The sequence below is a fragment of the Ranitomeya imitator genome, chromosome 2 (assembly GCF_032444005.1).
Source record: "Ranitomeya imitator isolate aRanImi1 chromosome 2, aRanImi1.pri, whole genome shotgun sequence".
NCBI lineage: Eukaryota > Metazoa > Chordata > Amphibia > Anura > Dendrobatidae > Ranitomeya > Ranitomeya imitator.
In genome coordinates this window covers 286,679,114-286,703,460 of record NC_091283.1, presented here as the reverse complement: position 1 = coordinate 286,703,460, position 24,347 = coordinate 286,679,114, and the positions used below count along the sequence as shown (strand labels likewise).

The 24,347-nt window shown below is 45.1% G+C and overlaps 1 protein-coding gene across 2 annotated transcripts in view; it reads right to left on the bottom strand.

Moving 5' to 3' along the window:
- LOC138663199 (oocyte zinc finger protein XlCOF22-like) overlaps positions 1 to 23,876 on the bottom strand; it is a 63,689-nt gene extending 39,813 nt beyond the window's left edge. Inside the window, exons 1-6 of one of the 2 annotated variants that reach the window (XM_069749355.1) lie at positions 23,668 to 23,876; positions 22,476 to 22,625; positions 22,167 to 22,346; positions 21,961 to 22,084; positions 21,780 to 21,877; positions 21,486 to 21,576 (exon numbers count right to left, since the gene is read on the bottom strand). In XM_069749355.1, the coding sequence (XP_069605456.1) occupies positions 21,486 to 21,576; positions 21,780 to 21,877; positions 21,961 to 22,084; positions 22,167 to 22,346; positions 22,476 to 22,553 (571 nt within the window). In that variant the 5' untranslated portion in view covers positions 22,554 to 22,625; positions 23,668 to 23,876. The remainder of the gene's footprint in view (positions 1 to 21,485; positions 21,577 to 21,779; positions 21,878 to 21,960; positions 22,085 to 22,166; positions 22,347 to 22,475; positions 22,626 to 23,667) is intronic. The other variant, XM_069749356.1, reaches the window with a different exon arrangement.
- Positions 23,877 to 24,347: the final 471 nt, after the last annotated feature.

Below are 24,347 nucleotides of genomic sequence, written 5' to 3'. Positions count from 1 at the left end.
TTCTCAGGAATTTTCTGCATGAATTCCTGAACGTGTGCACATAGCCTAAAAGACATCTCCTAACATCTAATGTATGGAGTAGCTCCTCTTTAGGATTAGAGGGATTAGGGAGAAATGACGGTAAGACTATCTCCTGAGATCTGTGAAAATCTGAGGCCACCTTTGGTAAATAAGCTGGATCCGGTCTGAGGACTACTCTGTCCTGTAGAAACTCTGTATAAGGGGAAAGCCTAGAAAGAGCCTGTATGTTTCCTACCCTACGAGCAGATGTAATTGCCACCAAAAATGCTGTTTTGAGGGATAGTAATTTAAGTGAGGCTGAATGTAATTTGTCAAATGGTTCTTTAGTCAAGGCTGAAAGGACTAGGTTGAGATCCCAAGGCATTGACCTATTCCTGTGTATAGGTCTGGATCTACTAGATGCTTTGATGAACCTGGATACCCAATAATTACCAGCAATGTTACAAGAAAATAGGGCCCCTAGGGCTGAGACTTGTACTTTTAGCATACTTGTGGATAGATTTAGCTCTAGCCCTCTCTGCAGGAATTCTAGAATCTGGTTGATTGGTATACCCCCTTCAATATTAAAATTTGAAGAGGCCAGAAACTTCCTCCATGTTCTAGAGTAGATCTTAGTTGTTATGAGTTTCCTACTCTTCATAAGTGTTTCAATTAGATTTGGAGAAAATCCTCTGTTTTTGAACAGTGACCTCTCAAAAACTATGCCGTCAAATGGAGACCCTTTACTTGTGGATGGTTGATCGGACCTTGATGAAGTAAGTCCGGAATGTCCGGAAGTACCCAGGGGTCTTCCACAGACATGGTCCTGAGCCAGGAAAACCAAGCCCTTCTGGGCCAGAATGGAGCGATTAGTAGGATTCTCGCTTGATCCTCCCTTATCTTTCTGACCACCAGAGGCAACAGGCTAAAGGTACCTTCACACTCAGCGACGCTGCAGCGATACCGACAACGATGTTGATCGCTGCAGCGTCGCTGTTTGATCGCTGGAGAGCTGTCACACAGACCGCTCTCCAGTGACCAACGATCCCGAAGTCCCCGGGTAACCAGGGTAAACATCGGGTTACTAAGCGCAGGGCCGCGCTTAGTAACCCGATGTTTACCCTGGTTACCAGCGTAAAAGTAAAAAAAAACAAACACTACATACTTACCTACCGCTGTCTGTCCCCGACGCTCTGCTTCTCTGCACTCCTCCTGCACTGGCTGTGAGCACAGCGGCTGGAAAGCAGAGCGGTGACGTCACCGCTCTGCTTTCCGGCTGACCGACGCTCACAGCCAGTGCAGGAGGAGTGCAGAGAAGCAGAGCGCCGGGGACAGACAGCGGTAGGTAAGTATGTAGTGTTTGTTTTTTTTACTTTTACGCTAGTAACCATTGTAAACATCGGGTTACTAAGCGCGGCCCTGCGCTTAGTAACCCGATGTTTACCCTGGTTACCAGTGAAGACATCGCTGGATCGGTGTCACACACGCCGAACCAGCGATGTCTGCAGGGAGTCCAGCGACTAAATAAAGTTCTGGACTTTCCTCAGCGACCAACGATCTCCCAGCAGGGGCCTGATCGTTGGTCGCTGTCACACATAACGATTTCCTTAACGATATCGTTGCTACGTCACAAAAAGCAACTATATCGTTAACGATATCGTTATGTGTGAAGGTACCTTTAGCGGGGGAAACGCATAAGCCAACCGGAAATCCCATCTGATCAGGAAGGCATCCACTGCCAGCGGATATTCTCTGGGATTCAAGGAACAGAATTTTTTCGTTTTTCTGTTGACCTTGGTGGCAAATAAGTCCACCTCTGGATGACCCCACCTGCGGACAATCTGGTTGAAGATTTTTGTGTTCAGAGACCATTCTCCTTGTCTTAAGGTGTTTCGACTTAGAAAGTCTGCTCTTATATTCTCCTTCCCTTTTATATGTTCTGCGGTTAAAGATAGAAAATGGTTTTCTGCTATCTGGAGCAGGCGATCCGCTACTTCCATCAGGGACTCGGAGCGTGTTCCACCTTGGTGATTCATGTAGGCCACTGCCACCTGGTTGTCGGAGAGGATTTTGACATGGTGACCCTGTAGATATACGAGGAGTTCCTTAATTGAGAATTCAATTGCCATCAACTCCTTCTGATTGGAAGAGGCTGATATTTGGGGGTCCCATAGACCCTGAACTACAACGTCACCCATGTGTGCCCCCCACCCCATGGGGCTGGCGTCCGTTGTGATTACCCGAGTCACCTGTGTCACCCAGGGAACTCCTGCTGACAGATTGTCTTCCTCTAACCACCATCTACGAGATGCAAGAACCACTGGACTCAATGTCATCTGACCCTGCAAGGAACCCTGTAAGGCTCTATCATAATGCAGTACGTCAAACTGTAAAGGCCTGGAGTGGAACTGGCCCAACGAACGGCGGGAATATAGGAAGTTAGGGAACCTAACAAAGACATAGCCTGTCTAAGGGTCATGGTTGGTTTATTGATTGTTTTTAACACCTGTTGTTGGATATGAAATAGTTTATCAGGTGGAAGACAGCATTGTTGGGACTCGGAATTTAACAGCAGCCCTAGGAATCTCTGGGTTTTTAGGGGTTGTAAACGGGATTTTTCAAAATTTATGATCCAGCCCAGATTTTCTAGTTTAGATATAGCTGTTTTTACCTGAGCAAGGCAATGGTCTGCCGAGTTTCCAACTATCAGGAAATCATCCAGATAAGGGATGAGGATATCGGATTCACGTAAGTGCGCCATGACCTCCGCAACTACTTTAGTAAATACCGGGGAGATGCTGAGAGGCCGAAGGGAAGGGCTCTAAATTGAAAATGGCGAACAATACCTCCCATAGACACCGCCACTCGTAGAAACCTCTGGAAGTTTCCATGGATAGGAACATGATAGTATGCATCCTTTAAGTCCACAACTACCATGAAGCAGTGTTTGAACAACATTTTTATTGCAGAGCTGATTGACTCCATTTTAAATGTGGTATTAACCAGGTACTCATTAAGGGATTTAAGATTAATAATAGTCCTAAATGACTTGTCTGGTTTTTGAATCAGAAATAGAGGAGAGTAGAATCCTCTTCCTCTTTCTGACTCCGGAACCTCAATCAGCACATTTTTAAGGCATAAAGTCACGACCTCTGTCTCTAAAGCCGTCTGCTCAATAGTGGAGGAACGTAAGGGGGTTAGCATAAATTTATCCCGAGGCCAGTGAATAAATTCCAGTTTCAGACCTTCCGATATAATACCTCGGACCCAGTCACTATTTGTGATGTTAGTCCATGCGGAAGAGAAGGCTGACAATCTCCCTCCCACAGGGATTGCTAGTCATTGGTCTGGTTTCTTACGTTCTTTTGAGGAACAGCGAAACATGTAACCCATACCTCTCCTGCGTCTATCCTCCCATCTAAAATTCTCTCTAGAGGGTGAGGATGCGCGCTTCCTTCCACGACCAAATCTCCTCCTGTTGAATAGACGCCGGTAAGAAGCTGATGACAAATTAGGGAATTTCTTCTTATCATCCCCAGCCTTTTCAAGCAGCTCATCCAAGGTTGGCCCAAAGAGATATTCCCCTTTACATGGGATAGCGCATAACTTGGATCTTGACTGAATATCCCCCGACCAACACTTCAACCATAAGGCTCTACGAGCCGTGTTGGAGAGTCCTGCTGCTCTGGCCGCCATTCTGACCGAATCCACCGATGCGTCCGACAGGAAAGCCGCAGCATCCTGAATCACTGGAAGCGCACTTAGAATAGAATTTCTGGAAGCGCCTTCTTTAAGCTGGGATTCCAACTGTTCCAGCCAGACCATTAGGGACCTGGCCGTACATGTCGCAGCCACTGCTGGTCTCAAGGATCCGGCTGCCATCTCCCAGGTACCTTTAAGGAAGATAAGAAACCAAAGAAGAAGAAAAGCACCATAAGAACCAGTATCTTAAATATAAAATAAATTTTATTAAACCCAAAAAGAATTTTTATAAAAACAGAACACAACAGGAGCACAAGACAGATGACAGGGAACACACCACACAGGGTGGCAACATGGTGTCCACCAGGCAAACCGTAATATGTATCAGAAACAGATAGCCATAATAAACCTTGAAAGTGTATACCCAATAGAAAGCAACAGTGCACAGTATATGGGAGTGCTTAAATAAGTACTAAATGTATAAAACACCAGCAAGGGATAACTGTGTCCGAAGAAAGGGACATGCACAGATGAACAATTGAGTAAAAAGAGGTTTACCTGTGGAGACCACGATGCCACCCACCCCAACGCGCGTTTCGGCGACGTGCCTTCTTCTGGGGGTATGGCATCATGGATAACAGGCAGAGATATAAAGGCTGAAACAGCCAATCCAAACCGCCGTAATAAAAGGACCCATATGCCGGCGCATGCGCCGGCCGCATCCAGGAAGCAGAGCGACACCGAGGGCGTCAAGCGAGGCCAAGACCCACGTCACCAGACCCGCCCACGTGAGGTCACATGAGCGGAGGAGATGGCAAAGATCCAGCCAAAGCAGAGAAGACGCCGTCAGCATCGCCCGGCAACAGAGCGCCGGCGCGCATGCGCACTGGGTCAGGTAAGTATGTGTAAAAGCGGCATACAAACACAGTGTTATTAACTCTGCAAAAACCTATGTAAGGAAATAGAAACAGATACCATCTATTGCGGGCACATGAACGAACAGGACCAATGGAGAATACCATACAAGGAGCTACAGAGGCTATTAAAGTGCAAAGTGCGATGTGGCATAACTAAATAGTGCAATACAGATAAGATGAATAAATAGCAATACAAAATATACATATTTAAAACGGCAATAGCTGCCATAGCCAATAACAATATGTGTAAGAGGTTTTGGAAACAGCAAATAAACAGTGAAAAAACAGTACATAATAAAAATACACAGTAATTACAGCAATAAAACACTGAATATATAAAGAAAAGTGCACTCGTCTCCATAAGAAAATTGGTATTCCGCATGGTCTGGAGAAAAGGTACAACGCCTAATGCCCACAATGATAAACGATCCCAAAGGACCTAAAATTAAAAGATAAAAAACATAAAAAAAGTTAATAGGGAAAACGCAAAAAGAAGATGCCAATTAAAAAGTGTAACCCTGATGATCAAAGGAATGGGGCAAAACTAAGTGTTTCATTAAGGCCCAATGGGTGAAGTGTCTGGAGTCTCCATATCCATCGCGCTTCCAGTTGAGTTATAGTCTTTCGTGCAGGAGTTAAACAATAATGATCGAAACATTCATTTGACTTACAAATATGATTTTTCCCGTATTGATTTCCTAGATGTCCTGGTGGAGAGGAGTGTGGACGGTCTTCTTTTGACCAACGTTTTCCGTAAAGAGACAGCTGTAAATGCAGTGTTGCATGCTTCATCATCCCACCCACCCCATGTGATAAGAGCGGTTCCTACTGGACAATTTCTACAATTAAAAAGAATATGTACTACTAATGAATCTTTTGAAGTTCAAGCTGAGGATTTGAAAAATCGTTTTGTGGATCGCGGTTATAGTAAAAGGAGTATCAAAAAAGCGTATAACAGGGCCAAGCATTCAGACCGGCAGCAACTCCTCTTCTCGTCCAAACCAATCAAGTTTACAAATCAGGTTAGACTCGTCACACAATATCATTCGCGGTGGGGGGAGATGACGGATATTCTGGCCAGACATTGGCCTGTTTTACTTGCTGATCCTGTCCTTAAACAGTACCTGCCCTCCCATCCATCTGTCACGGCACGCAGATCTAAAAATTTAGGGGATCATCTTGTCAGGAGCTATTTCCAACCGGCACCTCCTCCGCCACTTTTTTCTAGTGGCTCTAAAAACAATCGCCCTCGTTGGGGTTGTAAACCGTGTGGCAATTGTATTGCGTGCCCAAACATTGATTCTGTCACTCATTTCTTAGCATCAGATGGCCGTGAATTCACTATCACACATACCATTAATTGTTTGACTACAATGGTGGTATACCATGGGACATGCCCTTGTAATAAAATATATATTGGGCTTACAACACGTGCCCTTAAAATTAGGGCACGTGAACATGTCCGTGACATCTTGGCGGCTGCCAAGGTGGACAATGTGGAGTGTCTAAAAACCATTCCAAGACACTTTAGATTACATCATTCTTGTGATCCTTCTGGTTTTAGGATCAAGGGCATTGACCACCTTTTGACTAAATTTGCGTGGTGGTGATCTGAGTCGCCTTTTGGCGCAGAAGGAAGCGCGATGGATATGGAGACTCCAGACACTTCACCCATTGGGCCTTAATGAAACACTTAGTTTTGCCCCATTCCTTTGATCATCAGGGTTACACTTTTTAATTGGCATCTTCTTTTGGCATTTTCCCTATTAACTTTTTTTATGTTTTTTATCTTTTAATTTTAGGTCTTTTGGGATCGTTTATCATTGTGGGCATTAGGCGTTGTACCTTTTCTCCAGACCATGCGGAATACCAATTTTCTTATGGAGACGAGTGCACTTTTCTTTATATATTCAGTGTTTTATTGCTGTAATTACTGTGTATTTTTATTATGTACTGTTTTTTCACTGTTTATTTGCTGTTTCCAAAACCTCTTACACATATTGTTATTGGCTATGGCAGCTATTGCCGTTTTAAATATGTATATTTTGTATTGCTATTTATTAATCTTATCTGTATTGCACTATTTAGTTATGCCACATCGCACTTTAATAGCCTCTGTAGCTCCTTGTATGGTATTCTCCATTGGTCCTGTTCGTTCATGTGCCCGCAATAGATGGTATCTGTTTCTATTTCCTTACATGGGTTTTTGCAGAGTTAATAACACTGTGTTTGTATGCCGCTTTTACACATACTTACCTGACCCAGTGCGCATGCGCGCCGGCGCTCTGTTGCCGGGCGATGCTGACGGCGTCTTCTCTGCTTTGGCTGGATCCTTGCCATCTCCTCCGCTCATGTGACCTCACGTGGGCGGGTCTGGTGACGTGGGTCTTGGCCTCGCTTGACGCCCTCGGTGTCGCTCTGCTTCCTGGATGCGGCCGACGGCGCATGCGCCGGCATATGGGTCCTTTTATTACGGCGGTTTGGATTGGCTGTTTCAGCCGTTATATCTCTGCCTGTTATCCATGATGCCATACCCCCGGAAGAAGGCACGTCGCCGAAACGCGCGTTGGGGTGGGTGGCATCGTGGTCTCCACAGGTAAACCTCTTTTTACTCAATTGTTCATCTGTGCATGTCCCTTTCTTCGGACACAGTTATCCCTTGCTGGTGTTTTATACATTTAGTACTTATTTAAGCACTCCCATAGACTGCGCACTGTTGCTTTCTATTGGGTATACACTTTCAAGGTTTATTATGGCTATCTGTTTCTGATACATATTACGGTTTGCCTGGTGGACACCATGTTGCCACCCTGTGTGGTGTGTTCCCTGTCATCTGTCTTGTGCTCCTGTTGTGTTTTTTTTTTTTTTTATTCAAATAAATTTTTATTAAGAATAACAAGATAAATGACATGTTACTTTCTCATTTTCAATACAAAGCTTTTTTCCCCCCCTTCAAACATTGTTGTGTTCTGTTTTTATAAAAATTCTTTTTGGGTTTAATAAAATTTATTTTATATTTAAGATACTGGTTCTTATGGTGCTTTTCTTCTTCTTTGGTTTCTTATATTTATATGCACTGGACCTTTTGATTTACATCCTGGTACCCTTTTCATTTTAGTGTGGGTGCTTCATTTATTTAGGATTAACCTTTAAGGAAGATATCCGCCTTCCTGTCAAGAGGGTCTTTAAGGGATCCCATGTCCTCAAAAGGTAATGCGGCTTTCTTCGATGCCTTCGCCACCGCAGCATCTAATTTATCCACAGCCGCATCCTCAAAGGGATACCTGCGCCTTAAAGCTGGTGGCAATGAACCTTTCTTCTCCGGTTTTTTCCATTCCCGGAGAATCAGGTCTTGAATTTTATCATTCACCGGGAAGGATCTGCGTTTCTTGTGTTCCAAGCCGCTGAGCATTAGCTCCTGACGGGAAAGCTGCGTCCTAGGTTCTTCTAAGCCCATCGTACCTCTGACCGACTTAACTAATTTATCCACCCGGTCCAGAGGCAGACAGAATCGGCCAGAGTCCTCTTCTGATGACGAGGAAGAGAGAATTGAGCCATAAGAACCTTCCTCCTTATCTTCCTCCGAAGAATCAGAGATCACCGAAGCTCTCTGTTTAGAACTTCCCACCTGGGACAGAGACCGCAGGGATTCCTTAACTTCCATACGGATCATCTCCTTTAGACTAGCCGTAGAAGCAGATTCCTCCGCTACCTAGGGGAGGACAATAAGGGTGATAACATCTATCTAGCCTGATGTCACTCAACCCCTCCACTCCTGTAGACCTCACCGTCTGTTGTATACAGGAGGCGCACAATTTTTTAGGGTAAGAATCTGGTAAAGGGACTTCACACAGGGCACACTCCTTATGTTTCGACTTTGCACTTCTCTTCCCCTAGAATGACAAAGTATAAGGGGCCCGCGTCACTGAGTGAACATTCACGTAGATCACTTACCAGTGTACGCCAAAGAAAAAGGTACCGGAACACGAGGGGGCTCCTTGCCAGTCGAAGCTCTAGATCCTTGCCTGGACGAGCTTTTACGGCTGGACTGGTCACTTCTGATATGCTCCTTTCCCACGGCTTCCTGCCGCACTTTATCCAGAAGCTGAGGCTGCTGCTCACCATCATCTGCCATGATGAAGCTGTGGCCAAAAGCAGGGTTCTATCGCCAACACCTGCTTATATCCCCCTGTATTCCGGTCATCAGCCCGCCTGGCGTCCTCCCCATTGGCTCCTGATGATCAGGCTGCAGCTGGGAGGTCAGCGGTGGCAAATGCAGAAAACCGGCGTCCGGACCCATGGGCACCGCCATTTTGGAACGACTGCGCATGCGCAGCAATCACGTGAACCGGAAGCGCCCGCTGACTCCACCCCCGGCACCACAGCGTTCCGGAAACGCTCAGAGAGCGATGCAGGACGCCGGGGATGCCCAGCAGCGCTCCGGACGGCGCTCCACTTCCGACGCCGCAACTACACCACCGCACCTCACCGCCGCTGCATGACCCAGGGGGGAGATTAATACTTACCAAACGCCGGGGCTTCTTGGAGACAAGGAATCCACCGGACCCTGCTCCCTGCTGCCAACGCCACTGACGTGCAGTCCAGCCTGGACCACCGTGGCGTCTCCAGGGATTTCCGCACTGGCCGAGGTAGGAGACACCCCCGCTACCAGATTCGACCGGCCGGCCTGGGCTTCCTCACGAGATGTGATCTGTAGGATCCTGTCCCTCCAGGAACAGGAAACCAACTGATGCATGGGGAGGGGTGCCGCCCTTCTGTAGGTTTCCTGTTCTTGAAGGGCGGATCCCCTCTCTCGTAGTGCTGTCATGGGAGTCCGAATAAAGAGTTAATTTACTTTGTAGATGGCCCTGCGAGCTTTCCTGAACATATAAAATTTCATATTGTAATGGTCTAATATGATACTGGGCCCAAGGGACTGCTGGAATACACAAAGTTAGGGATCCCAGTAAGGACATAGCCTCCCTTAGTGACATGTTCGGATTTTTTATTGCCAATGTCACTTTTGATTGTATAGTCAATTTCTTTGACTGTAGGAGGAAGTACCTCTGACTTACAGAGTCTAGATGGAGTCCTAGGAATGACAAAATCGTATTCGATAAACGATTTTTACACTAAGAGACAGAATTTCCTACTACTAGAAAATCATCTAGGTAGGGTATTATTAGAGTATCCTGTTGGCGCAGGTAAGCCATCACCTCTAGCATTACTTTTGTAAAGACGCGAGGAGCCACTGAAAGACCAAAGGGCATTGCCACATATTGGAAGTGACGAACCTGTCCTGCTATGTTGACCGCTACCCTCAGGTACCGCTAGTATTTGGTGTGTATGGGTAGATGATACCGGTTGTTACTTACCGGTAATAGGATATTACAGAGTCCACGACAGCACCCACTACGAGAGAGGGGATCCGCCCACCATCAGGACAGGAACCTACAGGTTAAAAAGGGGCGGTCCCCCTCGCCTCTCCAGTGTGTGTTCCAGAGTACAAGGGATACCGCCAATGAATTAGTACATGATCACCATTTCTTAAGCAACACTAAATACCATCACCTCTACAGAGTGAAAAACTAAACAGCACACCTTCCAAAGAGTGCAGGAAACTAGTGCTTAATTACAGGGGGGAATGTGCGGCTGCTGTCGTGGACTCTGTAAAATCCTATTACTGGTATGTAATAACCGGTTTTCCTATCGGCACGACAGTACCCACTACGAGAGACTTTCAGAGACTATTTATCTGGGAGGGACTACAGCACTAAGTACTGAACGCCCAAAGTTTAGGCTGGAATTGGCTGATAGATCAAGGCGATAGTGTTTAAAAAAAGGTGGAAGGAGATGACCACGTTGCTGCCTTACATATATCAATGGGAACAAATGCCTTCTCTGCCCAGGATGAGACCATAGCTCGAGTGGAATGGGCCTTGATGCCTTTTGATGGTGTTTCCCCTTTGGCGGAATAGGCAAGACATATCGCATCTCTGATCCATCTGGCGATAGAACCTTTTGTGACACTCGAACCTTTCTTTTGACTCTGGAAAGAAACAAACATAGCCCTACTCTGCCTCCAGCTTCGTGTCCTATTTAAATACTCTAATACTGCCCTTTTAACATCTAGAGAATGCCATTTCTGCTCTTCTGCTGTGACTGGATTATCGTAAAAGGAGGGTAAATATATCTCCTGACTTCTATGAAACCTAGAAGCTACCTTTGGTAAGTATGCTGGGTCTGGTTTCAAAACAATTTTATCCTGAAAGACCATTAGATAGGTAGTATCTATTGATAACGCTTGGATATCACTAACCCGTCTAGCAGAAGTTAAGGCTAACAGAAGGGCTGCCTTTAGGGTTAAAATCCTAATTGAGGCAGAATCTAATGGTTCGAAAGGGGGATGTGATGACGCATCTAACACCAAGTTTAGATCCCATGGCGGCAATCTGGCAATATGAACTGGGTTACTCAGCTCAGTAGCTGTAATAAACCTAGAAATCCATGTATTTTCCACCACATTGCTATTATATAGGGCTCCTAAAGCTGACATTTGAACCCTAAGAGTATTAACTGCCAACCCCAATTCTCGGCCTTTCAGCAAGAAGTCCAGAATAACCGGAATTGGAACATGGTCTGTCAGAGGATGCTGATGAAATGCAAGAAATTTTTTCCAGACCTCAGAATACATTTTTGTCGTAACCTCCTTTCGGCTATTTAACAAGGTAGATATTAAGGCTTCTGAAAATCCTCTCCATTTTAGTAACTCCCTCTCAAGTTCCACGCCGTTAAATGAGGACTCTCCATATTGTGATGACAAAATGGACCTTGAGAAAGGAGCCCCGGACTCACAGGTAACACCCAAGGATCGGTTACTGACATCGCTCTGAGTAGAGAAAACCATGGTCTCTTGGGCCAGAAGGGTGCAGTTAGAACTACTCTCGCCTTCTCCTACCTGATCTTCCTGAGAACTAGAGGAATCAAGCACATTGAGGGAAACGCATATGCTAGCGGAAAATCCCAACGGATCTGAAGGGAGTCTACTATGCATGGTCTGTCTGCTACCTGAAGCGATGCTAACTTCCTGATCTGTCTGTTTTTCCTTGTAGCAAACAGATCTATAACTGGTAATCCCCAGGGCCTATTTGTCTGAATATTTGACGGTCCAGAGACCATTCCTCCTGGCGTAGGCAATGTCAGCTGAGATAGTATGCTTCCACATGGAGTTCCCCTTTTATGTGAACTGCTGAAAGGGAAAGGAAGTGAGTTTCAGCTAAAGTGAGAATCTCTGCAGTGGTGGACATTAAAGATTGTGATCTTGTCCCTCCTTGATAGTTAGGCCACTAATGTCATATTGTCGGTCTGTACCTGTACATGTGTACCCCGCAGGTATGGTAGCAAGTGAAGGAGTGATTATGTGACTGCTGCGAGTTCTTTCAGGTTTGAGGAACTTTGGGATTCTAGGATTGACCACCTCCCTTGGGCCAGAACATCCCCCATGTGAGCTCCCCAACCAAATGGGCTGGCATCGGTTGTGACTACGTCGTCCGGAATGATTCCCCATTGAACCCTTTTGACAAATGGTACATGTCCAGCCACCACTTTAGGTCATAGAGAGAAGCAGTTGATAGCCAAAGATTTCCACTTAGGCGACCTTGAAACTTTCTTTCTGCCTCGAGAGTTTCGGTCGGATTGCAGTACCCGAGTATGGGATTGAGCCCATTGAACAGCCGGTATACATGATGTCAATGACCCCAGCAGAGACATTGCGTCTCTTAATGTTAGAACTGGATTTTTCATCACTACCCTGACTTTGTGAATAATCCTTTGTTTTTTGTCTTCTAGTAGAAAACATGACTGATCCTCCCAGTTCAGCAGAATACCGAGGAAAACTTGACACATTGAGGGTTCTAGTTTTTACTTTTTTAGGTTGATCAACCAACCAAGGTCCTAAAGTACGGCATATACACACCTGACACAGCTTTTTAACATAGCTGTCTGGCAAAGGTACTGTGCATAATGCACACTGCTTGTGTTTAGTTTTTTCAGTTTTTTTAACCTAAAACAAAGCACAAGAAAAACGGAACACATCAGCTACCACGTGTAGATCACACACTCACCCAAGGCTGATCAAAGGAGTACCGGTTCCGGAGGAGGTGAATTGCCACGTGACGTCGGGGTGTCTGAACTCTGCCACCACTCTGTAGCACAGCGCTGCCGCTCCTTGAACGGCTACTACCGCTCTTTCTGTGCTGCTCAGGCACCTCCGCCTGAAGGTGCTCTGCGTCCCCCACAGAGGACATCTTGCCGCTTCCTGGACGAGCGCCTGAGTAGCGCCACGCTCACGCAACCCAGGGCGGCCTTCCCCGACCCCTGGAATCGCGACATCCATATGGCCAGACGAGGGGGGTCTGCGAGCAGTACACCCCCGATGCTGCTTCCAGTGCCCGGTGATAAAAGATGCCTATTTTTCCAATCGCCACGACAGCCCCCACTACGAGAGAGGGGATCCGCTCACCATCAGGACAGGAACCTACAGGTTAAGGCTGCCGTCACACTGGCAGTATTTGGTCAGTATTTTACATCAGTATTTGTAAGCCAAAACCAGGAGTGGAACAATTAGAGGAAAAGTAAAATAGAAACATATGCACCACTTCTTATCACCCACTCCTGGTTTTGGCTTACAAATACTGATGTAAAATACTGACCAAATACTGCTAGTGTGACGGCAGCCTTAACCTGTAGGTTCCTGTCCTGATGGTGGGCAGATCCCCTCTCTCGTAGTGGGTGCTGTCATGGCGATAGGAAAAATAGGCATCTTTTAGGTATATTCCCGCCATCACAATCTAGGAAAAAAAAGTTTGATAGTAGAACCAATGGATTCCATCTTAAAGGTACAGTTACATAAAAAGGAATTTAATTTTTTGAGATTAATGATGCTTTCGGAATGAACCGTCCGGTTTACTGATCAAGAATAAAGGGGAATAAAACCCCCTTCCTTCCTGACCCTTGGGAACTTCTATCAAAACTTTTTTTGAATAGTAAAGACAGGATTTCCAATTCGAGAGCCTTTTGTTGTTCTGGTCTTCTAGACCAGGGGTCCCCAACTCCAGTCCTCAAGGCCCACCAACATGTCATGTTTTCAGGATTTCCTTAGTCTTGCCCAGGTAATAATTGCATCACCTGTGCAATGCAAAGGAAATCCTGAAAACATGACCTGTTGGTGGGCCTTGAGGACTGGAGTTGGGGACCCCTGTTCTAGACGATGTTACTATAAATGAATCCCAAGGGATTCGATCAAATTCTAATTTTAACCCGAACTCTATGATGCTTGATGTTATTAGCTGCCATTTCCGGAAAAAATATTTTAGTCTACCACCAACTTGAGAATTAGCAGTATTTGTTACACCTTGCGTTATAGGATCCACTAAACAATGCACCTTTTTGCTTTGTGTCCTTCGCGATCTCTTTGAGTCTCAAAATTTTATTTCTGATAAGGTGGCGTCTTCTAAAGACTCTCCTGTAAGAAGAGATTCATTAGGAAATCCCTTCTTTAGCTCTCCTGCTTTGGTTAGGAGATCGTCCAATGTCTTTCCAAAAAGAAACTCACACTGGCACAGGATTGCACAAAGTTTTGCTTTTGACTGTGTGTCCCCCCTTCCAGCTCTTTAGCCAGAGTGCTCGCCGGGCTGTGTTTACTAGATCGGCTGACCTGGCAGCTAAACGTAGTGAGTCTGCTGATGCATCTGCTAGGAATGCTACAGCTTCCTTTATTAGAGGGATTGTCGGCAGAATTTTCTCTCTGGAAGTTTTACCTCTAACCTGATCTTCGAGCTGATCCACCCAAACTAGTAATGATCTGGCGGTACATGTACTAGATATGGCAGGTTTGAATGCCCCCATGTTGGCCTCCCATGATCTTTTTAACAAGCTTTCTACTTTACGGTCTAAAGGGTCTGGTAAGACACCTGAATCCTCCACCAGCAACACGGATTGTTTTAATGTGGAAGCAACCGCAGCATCCACCTTAGGCACTTTGGACCAGGAATTTAGTTCCTCATCACTAAAAGGGATAGCGTCTTTTAGAGGATGATGGTAAAAAAACCTCACAGGTTCTGCTTATCCCATTCCTTCTTTATTAATTCTTTAATAGTTGAAATTACTGGAAAGGTTCTCCGTTTTTTCTGGGCCAACCCAGCAAACATTATGTCCTGTGCAGATTTTGACCCCTTTGTATCAGGGCATCCCATTGTACTTCTGACGGATTTTAAAACACCTATATGTATCCTACATACAGACCATGAAGGGAACAGCAGCTACAAACACCAAATAAAGCATCCTTCACACAGGGCCAATAAAATCCAAATATACTTTATTAACAATGGTTTAAAAATAGTAAACGATAACAGGTAAAAAACCACAGCACAACCACAGTGCTGTGCTGTGGTTTTTTTACCTGCTTTCTTTGGTGTTCTGACAGATTTTATTAGATTATCTATGCTACCATCTGGTAGACAAAGACCACCTTCAGTTTCAGATGAACTTGACTGGGACCTTGAATTGTCCGAGGATTTTTCCTGCATGTCGTCTGAAACTGAGTCTACTGGTGAAAGGGATCTGCTCAGAAGGTGTGTACTGGAACCACCGGTGTGCCCGAAAACCTGCATTTCTTCCCGAATTCTAGCTCTTACATCCACTGATGTCATGACCCTTTCTTCCTGTAAGGTTCGACTGATGCATTCGGGGCATAATCTTTTCATATATGAATCCGGGAGGAGTTGTGTGCATAGGGCACATTCCTTATGTTTGGACTTTGGGTGTTCATTTCTTAGTCTAAAAGAAGGGACATAGGAGGAATAGATCAGCATATAGGAGGAGGATTTTAACACTCACCCAGTGAAGCTGAAAGGTACCGGTTCTGGAGGCGGAGTTTTAGGTAGATCGTCCTTAACATTCCTATGTCTGACAGTGGACCGCTTCTCTGTGGGGCGACCAACGCTTTTAGTGCTGCTTCTGGCGCTTCCCTCCTTGCTGGGAGGACGCTGTTCTGCCGCAGGTAGGTGCACTTCGAGGGCTGGTGAAGCCACACTGACACACACCGGCTCCGACGGCGGCACCATTTTTTTTAAAATCTGGCGCCACATCTCCTGCCTCCCCGGACCCAACCCGGAAGTGCTCCAGCTACTTCCGGGTTAGACGCACCGCTCTCCTCACCGCGTGGCAGCCGATGCTCTGAAAAGCCGGCTGCTGCAGCGCGCGCGCCCTCATGGAGCCAGGTGGCCTATTCCAGACTCGGACCATGGATCGGTGGACAGACGATGGGGGGAGGCTGCAAGCAGGGGCTTCCCCATCGCTGCATCTGGTACCGCAACCCCTGCTGTTCCCACAGATACCACGAAGGCGGATGCTTCTGGCCCAGGAATTCTCTTCTACTGCAGGCAACTTGGGATTCCTATAGGAACAGGAAACCTAAACTGAGGAGGAGAGGGGGACCGCCTCCTTTTATTCTGTAGGTTTCCTGTTCCTATGGGCGGATCGCCTCTCTCATGTGGGTGCTGTCGTGGCGAAGGGTGAAAGTTATATTTTGATAGTCACGCAAGGTGGTTTCAGAATGATTTTCCTCCATGGCTAACCTGTTCCTTGAATAGGACAAAATTGTGCAGCACCACAGAAGCCTTCACCACCTCATCCACAATCTGTTTTCAGTTTGATAGCGGTCAATAGAACTCGCCATTTTGCAGTTAAAATCCTGAAGGCACACTCGTGTTAAGAGATAAATAAATAAATAAATACTATTTTCTTTTGCAACAATCCACTACTTGCTTATGGCTTTAGCAGGTGTGGTGAAAGTTGGAAGGCTTCATCACCAACACACAAATGGCATTGGTGGGCCAGAGGTTCCAGGGAGTGGTCTTGGAGGTAGAAAATGAAATGTGTCTACGTATAAACGACGCCCCATAGCAGACATTTTAAAAACCTGCGAATCATAGGCTATTAATATCTGCCCTCAGTCACTGGCTTTCACACTCTGACGGAGAAAATTGCGGAGCCCACGCCAATTTTTTCCGGGATTTAACCCTTTAATTTAAAGCGCTAATATCTAGCGCTGAAATAATATATATATGCCATGCCATGACAGGCAGCTGCCGAGACCAATCAGCGTTACATAACCGTTACAGACAGACAGACGGACAGATGGAAGTACCCCTTAGAAAATTATATAGTAGATTATATATATATATAGTTAGGTCCATATATATTTGGACAGAGACAACATTTTTCTAATTTTGGTTATAGACATTACCACAATGAATTTTAAACAAAACAATTCCGGTGCAGTTGAAGGTCAGACTTTCAGCTTTCATTTGAGGGTGTCCACATTAAAATTGGATGAAGGGTTTAGGAGTTTCAGCTCCTTAACATGTGCCACCTTGTTTTTAAAAGGACCAAAAGTAATTGGACAGATTCAATAATTTTTAAATAAAATGCTCATTTTTAGTACTTGGTTGAAAACCCTTTGTTGGCAATGACTGCCTGAAGTCTTGAACTCATGGACATCACCGGATGCTATGTGTCCTCCTTTTTGATGCTCTACCAGGCATTCACTGCGGTGGTTTTCAGTTGTTGTTTGTTTGTGGGCCTTTCTGTCTGAAGTTTAGTCTTTGACAAGTGAAATGCATGCTCAATTGGGTTGAGATCAGGTGACTGACTTGGCCATTCAAAAATATTGCACTTCTTTGCTTTAATAAACTCCTGGGTTGCTTTGGCTTTATGTTTTGGGTCATTGTCCATCTGTAGTATGAAACGACGACAAATCAGTTTGGCTGCATTAGGCTGGATCTGAGCACACAGTATGGCTCTGAATTCCTCAGAATTAATTCGGCTGCTTCTGTCCTGTGTCACATCATCAATAAACACTAGTGACCCAGTGCCACTGGCAGCCATGCATGCCCAAGCCATCACACTGCCTCCGCCGTGTTTTACAGATGATGTGGTATGCTTTGGATCATGAGCTGTACCGCGCCTTCGCCATACTGTTCTCTTTCCATCATTCTTGTAGAGGTTGATTTTGGCTTCATCTGTCCAAAGAATGTTCTTCCAGAACTGTGCTGGCTTTTTTTAGATGCTTTTTAGCAAAGTCCACTCTAGCCTTTTTATTCTTGATGCTTTAGAGTGGCTTGCACCGTGCAGTGAACCCTCTGTATTTACTTTCACGCAGTCTTCTCTTTATGGTAGATTTGGATATTGATATGCCTACCTCCTGGAGAGTGCTGTTCACTTGGTTGGCAGTTGTGAAGGGGTTTCTCTTCACCATGGAGATAATTCTGCGATCATCCACCACTGTTGTGTTCCGTGGGCGCCCAGGTCTTTTTGCATTGATGAGTTCACCAGTGCTTTCTTTCTTTCTCAGGATGTACCAAACTGTAGATTTTGCCACTCCTAATATTGTAGCAATTTCTCGGATGGGTTTTTTCTGTTTTCGCAGTTTAAGGATGGCTTGTTTCACCTGCATGGAGAGCTCCTTTGACCGCATGTTTACTTCACAGCAAAACCTTCCAAATGCAAGCATCACACCTCGAATCAACTCCAGGCCTTTTATCTGCTTAATTGAGAATGACATAGCGAAGGGATTGCCCATACCTGTCCATGAAATGGCCTTGGAGTCAATTGTCCAATTACTTTTGGTCCCTTTAAAAACAGGGTGGCACATGTTAAGGAGCTGACATTCCTAAACCCTTCATCCAATTTTAATGTGGATACCCTCAAATGAAAGCTGTAAGTCTGATCTTCAACTGCATCTGAACTGTTTTGTTTAAAATTCATTGTGGTAATGTCTATAACCAAAATTAGAAAAATGTTATCTCTGTCCAAATATATATGGACCTAACTGTATATATATATATATATATATATATATATATATATATATATATATATATATATATATATATATATATATATATATGTTTTTAAGAATATTTGAGCCGATGGATCCATGATATGTCCAGCCTGCGAGGAAAAAAAAAAAATAAAATAAAAAATAAATAAAAATCGCCGTACGGAAGCCATACTGATGACACACGGATACATTTGTGCATTAAAAAAAAAGAAAAAAAAAAAAAAAAAATCGCATCTACGCATTGAATACGGAACAGTGTTTAAAAAATTTTGGTTCCAAAAAACCTCCAAAATTGTGCTGATGCAACGTAGACATGTGGGAAATGTTATTACCGTATATACTCGAGTATAAGCCGAGATTTTCAGCCCATTTTTTGGGGGCTGAAAGTCCCCCTCTCGGCTTATACTCTAGTCATAACCGGGGCTCGGCAGGGGAGGGGGAGGTGTAATTATACTCACCTGCTCTTGGCGCGGTGCAGTCCCTGCTTCTTCCAGCGCTGCATATTCTTCCTGTAGTGAGGGTCACATGGTACCGCTCATTACAGTAATGAATATGCGGCTCCACCTCCCATAGAGGTGGAGCCACATATTCATTACTGTAATGAGCGGTAACGGTGACCGCTCAGTACAGGAAGAATATGCAGCGCCGGGAGAAGCAGGGACTGCACCGCGCCAGGAGCAGGTAAGTATATGGGGAGGGGGAGCGCAGCGCTGCACGATATTTACCTGCTCCTCGTTCGGGTACGGCTCCGTCATCAGCGTCCTTTGGCTGTGACGCTCAGGTCAGAGGGCGCAATGACGTTGTCAGTGCGCGCCCTCTGCTCAACGTCAGTGCTGAGGACGGAGCCGTACCCGAACGAGGAGCAGGTGAAAGTGCCGGGGTCCTGAACGACGGAGAGGTGAGTATGTGATTTTTTTTTTTTTATCGCAGCTACAGCATATGGGGCAAGTGATTGTATGGAGCATCTTATGGGGCCATAACGATTGTGCAGCATTATAATGGGGCAAGTGACTGTATGGAGCATCTTATGGGCCATAACTATTGTGCAGCATTATAATGGGGCAAGTGACTGTACGGAAGATCTTATGGGGCCATAACACTTGTGCAGCACTATATGGGGCAAATGACTGTATGAAGCATCTTATGGGGCCATAACGTTTGTGCAGCATTATATGGGGCAAGTGTCTGTATGGAGCATCTTATGGGGCCCTTATTACCCTTTATGCAGGATTATATGTGGCATATTTTAATATGGAGCATCTAATGGGGCCCATCATGAACTGTATGGAGCATTATATGGGGCTCCTGATTCAATATGGATATTCAAAAAACACTTAACCTACTGATGTCTCAATTAATTTTACTTTTATTGTTATCTATTTTTACTTTTGACATTTACCGGTAGCTGCTGCATTTTCCACCCTAGGCTTATACTCGAGTCATTAAGTTTTCCCAGTTTTTTGTGGCAAAATTAGGGGGGTGGGGGGGTCGGCTTATACTTGAGTATAAACGGTAACTATTTTGTGCGATTTGATTTTTATGTCCTTAAATCACAGAGTCATAAGTTTCAAAATTATTGCCAAATTTACATTTTTCTCGCAAATAAACACAAGTCATATCGAAGAAATTTTACCACTATCATGAAGTACAATATGTCACAAGAAAACAAATCTCAGAATCACCGGGATCCGTTGAAGTGTTCCAGAGTTATAACCTCAAAGTGACAGTGGTCAGAATTGTAAAAATTGGCCCGGTCACGATGGCCCAGGCATGAAAGGGTTAACTCAACACTACAAAAACGATTAAACAACAACCACAAGACTGATTTCATCACCAGGTATCAATGTAAACAGTATAACGGCGCTGACCTGACACTGTCTGTAGGTTACTGTGCACAATCCTGCTGACAGGTTCACTTTAAATTTTTGGATCTTAGGCATTTTGAAGAGGAGATAGAGAGCTTTTTTAAGACTATCAGTTACACACTCACATAACTGAGGCATAGAATAAAAAAACGTTACATCCCCAACAACAATGTATGTACGAGGGGAGAACTCCAACACTAAACCGGAGTTGTACTCATTTATGGTGGACCATTGGAGCTACTATGAGACCTGAGCAGAAGAGTAGAGAAAGTATTAGCGCCCCCATTTCAGGAGAGATTGTGCAGTAATCTGAATTCCTTAGGATTATAAACATAATGTAATTTAGGACGTGGAGTGAATCCATGAAACCAGAGCTCGAGCCAACACATCTCCTGTAGGCGTGAATAAATGTATATTACAGCCATCAGCCACGAACAGCTTAGAGATAAATCATGGCACAGGTGTAATGTTTTTTATGTAGTTTATCACAATCCTGTTTGAAGTTAGTCAGTTTTAAAAGAAATTGAAAAGTCAGGATAAAGGGAAACTCTGCTGTTATTGTTCTGAAATTCACACTTGGCCTCACTGCACATTCAATGTTGTCGATCATAAAAGCGAAGTTTGGCCAGAAAGACTGGACCTGGTCTTGTAGGGACCATATGATCACATTCAGCAGCACAGGAGGGAGAGGAGGTAGATTCATCCAATAAGATACCAGGGTTCTAGGAAGCCAACAGCATCATTACCCTCCGCTTTCCCTTACAGGCCCATCATTATATTTTTCTTCAAGTTTTTCTAACTTGTCAGCACATTCTACGTACGCTGTCATTTGGCTTTGTAGTTTACAGATCTGGGCAGGTTACGGTCAGAGTCTTCTAGTCCCAGGGGGTAGGTGGATCCTTCAGGTTGTAAGTTCTATAGAAAAGGGCTTTCAATGCCCAAAGTAATTTGTGCAGTTTTGGGTGGAGCTGAATGTTGTGGTCTAGGGGCAAAATGGTGATCATGGTAATACGGCCGGACTACACCATCGATAAAGCAGCCACAGCCGGTGACTGAGAAGAATCTGTGACTTCTCTGCATTTAGTGGTCACTACTCACCTGGGTAGTCATATGTAGGAATCTCCTCTTTACACCACTCATCACCCCTCACATATGTCTCTGTAGTATTAATATGGGTCAGATCTTCAGCCTGAAACAAATATTGTAAAAGTCACAGATACAGTAGATGGAGAAGTCACATCTATGATCAGCTCTAATCCTGCCATCTCCACCGTTATCATTACACAAGAATAAAAAATATAATACTGGTGGATAAAACAAGACTGAGCACAAGACCTTCACAGCCGTCTACACATCATAGGGGAGATCTCACGACACCTTCTCTCCATCTACCTGATGATCCTGAGGAACATTGGAATCTTCCTGTTTACAGTCCTGTAGAAGAAGAGGACGGGGACATCTCTCTGGTGTTGTCATCTTGCTGGATAGATCTGGAGGAAACACAAACAGGAACTGAATTCATTCTTTACATACAGATAATTATAGGCCGTGTGTATTTAGTCCTGTCTATTACCTGGTGATGTGAGGGGCTGGGGATCCTCCTTCATGACCTCCTTGTACACATCTTTATGTCCTTCTAAATACTCCCACTCCTCCATGGAGAAATACACGGCGACATCCTGACACCTTATAGGAACCTGACACATACAATGATATCGTCATCCCCCGATCCCTTTATAGCGTTACTGTATAATGTCCCAGCATTTCCAGCAGTGTCACCTCTCCAGTCAGCAGCTCAATCATCTTGTATGTGAGTTCTAGGATCTTCTGGTCATTGATGTCCTCATGTATCAGGGGGTGAGGTGGAGGCCCTGTGATTGGGCTCAGGGGTCTTCCCCATCCCTCAGACACAGGGTCCTGACAGCGTTCACTAGAGGTCTTCTTCACTACTGTGTAATCCTGGTTATGGAGAGACACAATAATAAATCTCACTACAGACATTTCCAGAGTCCTCACCTCTCCAGTTCTGTCCATCTGTTATTCCCATAGATAAGAATGATGTAATGTGATGTCATCAGAATCTCTCACCTCTCCAGTAAGACGGAAGAGGATCTCTAGGGTGAGGTGTAATATCCTCTCCGCCATCTTGTCTCTGTCCATATCCATCTTTGATGGGTAAATCAGGAAAATTCTCTTATATAGAAGATCTTCACTGAGAGGATCCAATATTGTAGAGACCTGAATGAGAAGATGAGATGATGTAACATCATAAAATCCTGTGTAATAATGCAATTACTGGAGATAATAAGGGAAACATATGAGGAGATTTATTATTTTACAGTATTTAGTTTCCTTCTTTACATCTACTAATAAAACCTATATATTTAGGCCACAGACAACAAGCAGTTTCTTCCTCGGAGTCGGCAGCTGAATACGTTCCTCATAGACTCATCTTCCATAACGCTAATTCTCGTCTCATTTACCGACACTGGAATCGCCATTAAGCTACTTTCACACTAGCGTCGTGTGACGGCCATCGCAATGCGTCATTTTGGAGAAAAAAAACGCATCCTGCAAAGTTGCCACCAGGATGCAGTTTTTGCTCCATAGACTTGCATTAGCGACGCATGGCCACACGTTGCATCCGTTGTGCGATGGATGCGTCGTGTTTTGGCGGACCATCAACATAAAAAAAGTTACATGTAAAAAATTTTTGTGCGTTGCGTCCGCCATTTCCGAACGCGCATGCACGGCTGGAACTCCGCCCCCTCGTCTCCGGACATTACAATGGGGCAGCGGATGCGTTGTAAAACTGCATCCGCTGCCCACGTTGTATATTAGCACACCATCCGTCGGGCCGACGGTTTGCGACGGCCCCGTACCGACGGACAAATGTGAAAGTAGCCTTAGCAATACTGCAGGAGATATTCATTACACGGAACAGGAGAAATAACTACTTCATGATGAGGACGACATCTTCATCTTCTACTACGGCTCTAGAAACATATTTGTCCAGAGTCCGTCACTGACTCCATCACCACCGGCCTCTATATGAAGGTTTCCCGTCTTCTCCGCACTGTAATCTTCAATCACATTAGATCTCAGGTCTGATTCACACACAGAAGTCTGAGGCTTTTATAAGAGATTGTTGGTAAGAACCAAGACAGGAGATATATGAGGCCAATGTCTCCATGTAGTTTCTTTTTCTCGGGATATGATGGTTTTTCTTTGGTAGTTTCCCCCCATTAGAAGGGACACCTGTGGATATTGGGGTCTTTACCTGCTACAGTCCTGGTGGGATTTACTCGGTAAAGTGGACGTTGTACAAATATCACCATCAATTACCCTCAGACTGAAGGAACATCGCTCTTCTATTCGGATCTATGGATCCAGGATGAAATCCACTGCGGCCCCTGCAAGAAAAGGAGGAGAAAGAGAAGAAGTTGGAGGAGACCACCGTGGCCTGAGATTTCTACGGCTGCTCTGTGCGCACAGGACCTGTGATGAGGTCACAGGTGGGGAGGAGTCAGGGGTCACATGATCAGGGGTCTCAGTGTATGCAGGACTCTGCTGTGCTGGTTGTCATGGTGCTGGATGAGAGGAAGTTAATGTGTGGGGTCAGGAGGGGTTTAGGGTGTGTGCACAGGATGCGGAAACGCAGCGGTTTACATTCCGCAGCATGTCACTTCTTTCTGCAGATTCCGCAGCGGTTTTACAGCTGCTCCTATAGAAAACCGCAGTTGTAAAACCGCTGTAAATCCACGATAAATCTGCAGCAAAAACGCAGCCTTTTTGCCCTGCAGATTAATCAAATCCGCTGCATTGGACCATTCTAGGTGTACACATAGCCTTACAGTGTGGATGTAGAAGAGCCGTGTGTGTATGAGGTGTACGGAGCAGAGCCGTGTGTACAAGGTGTACGGAGCGGAGCCGTGTGTGTACGAGGTGTACGGAGCGGAG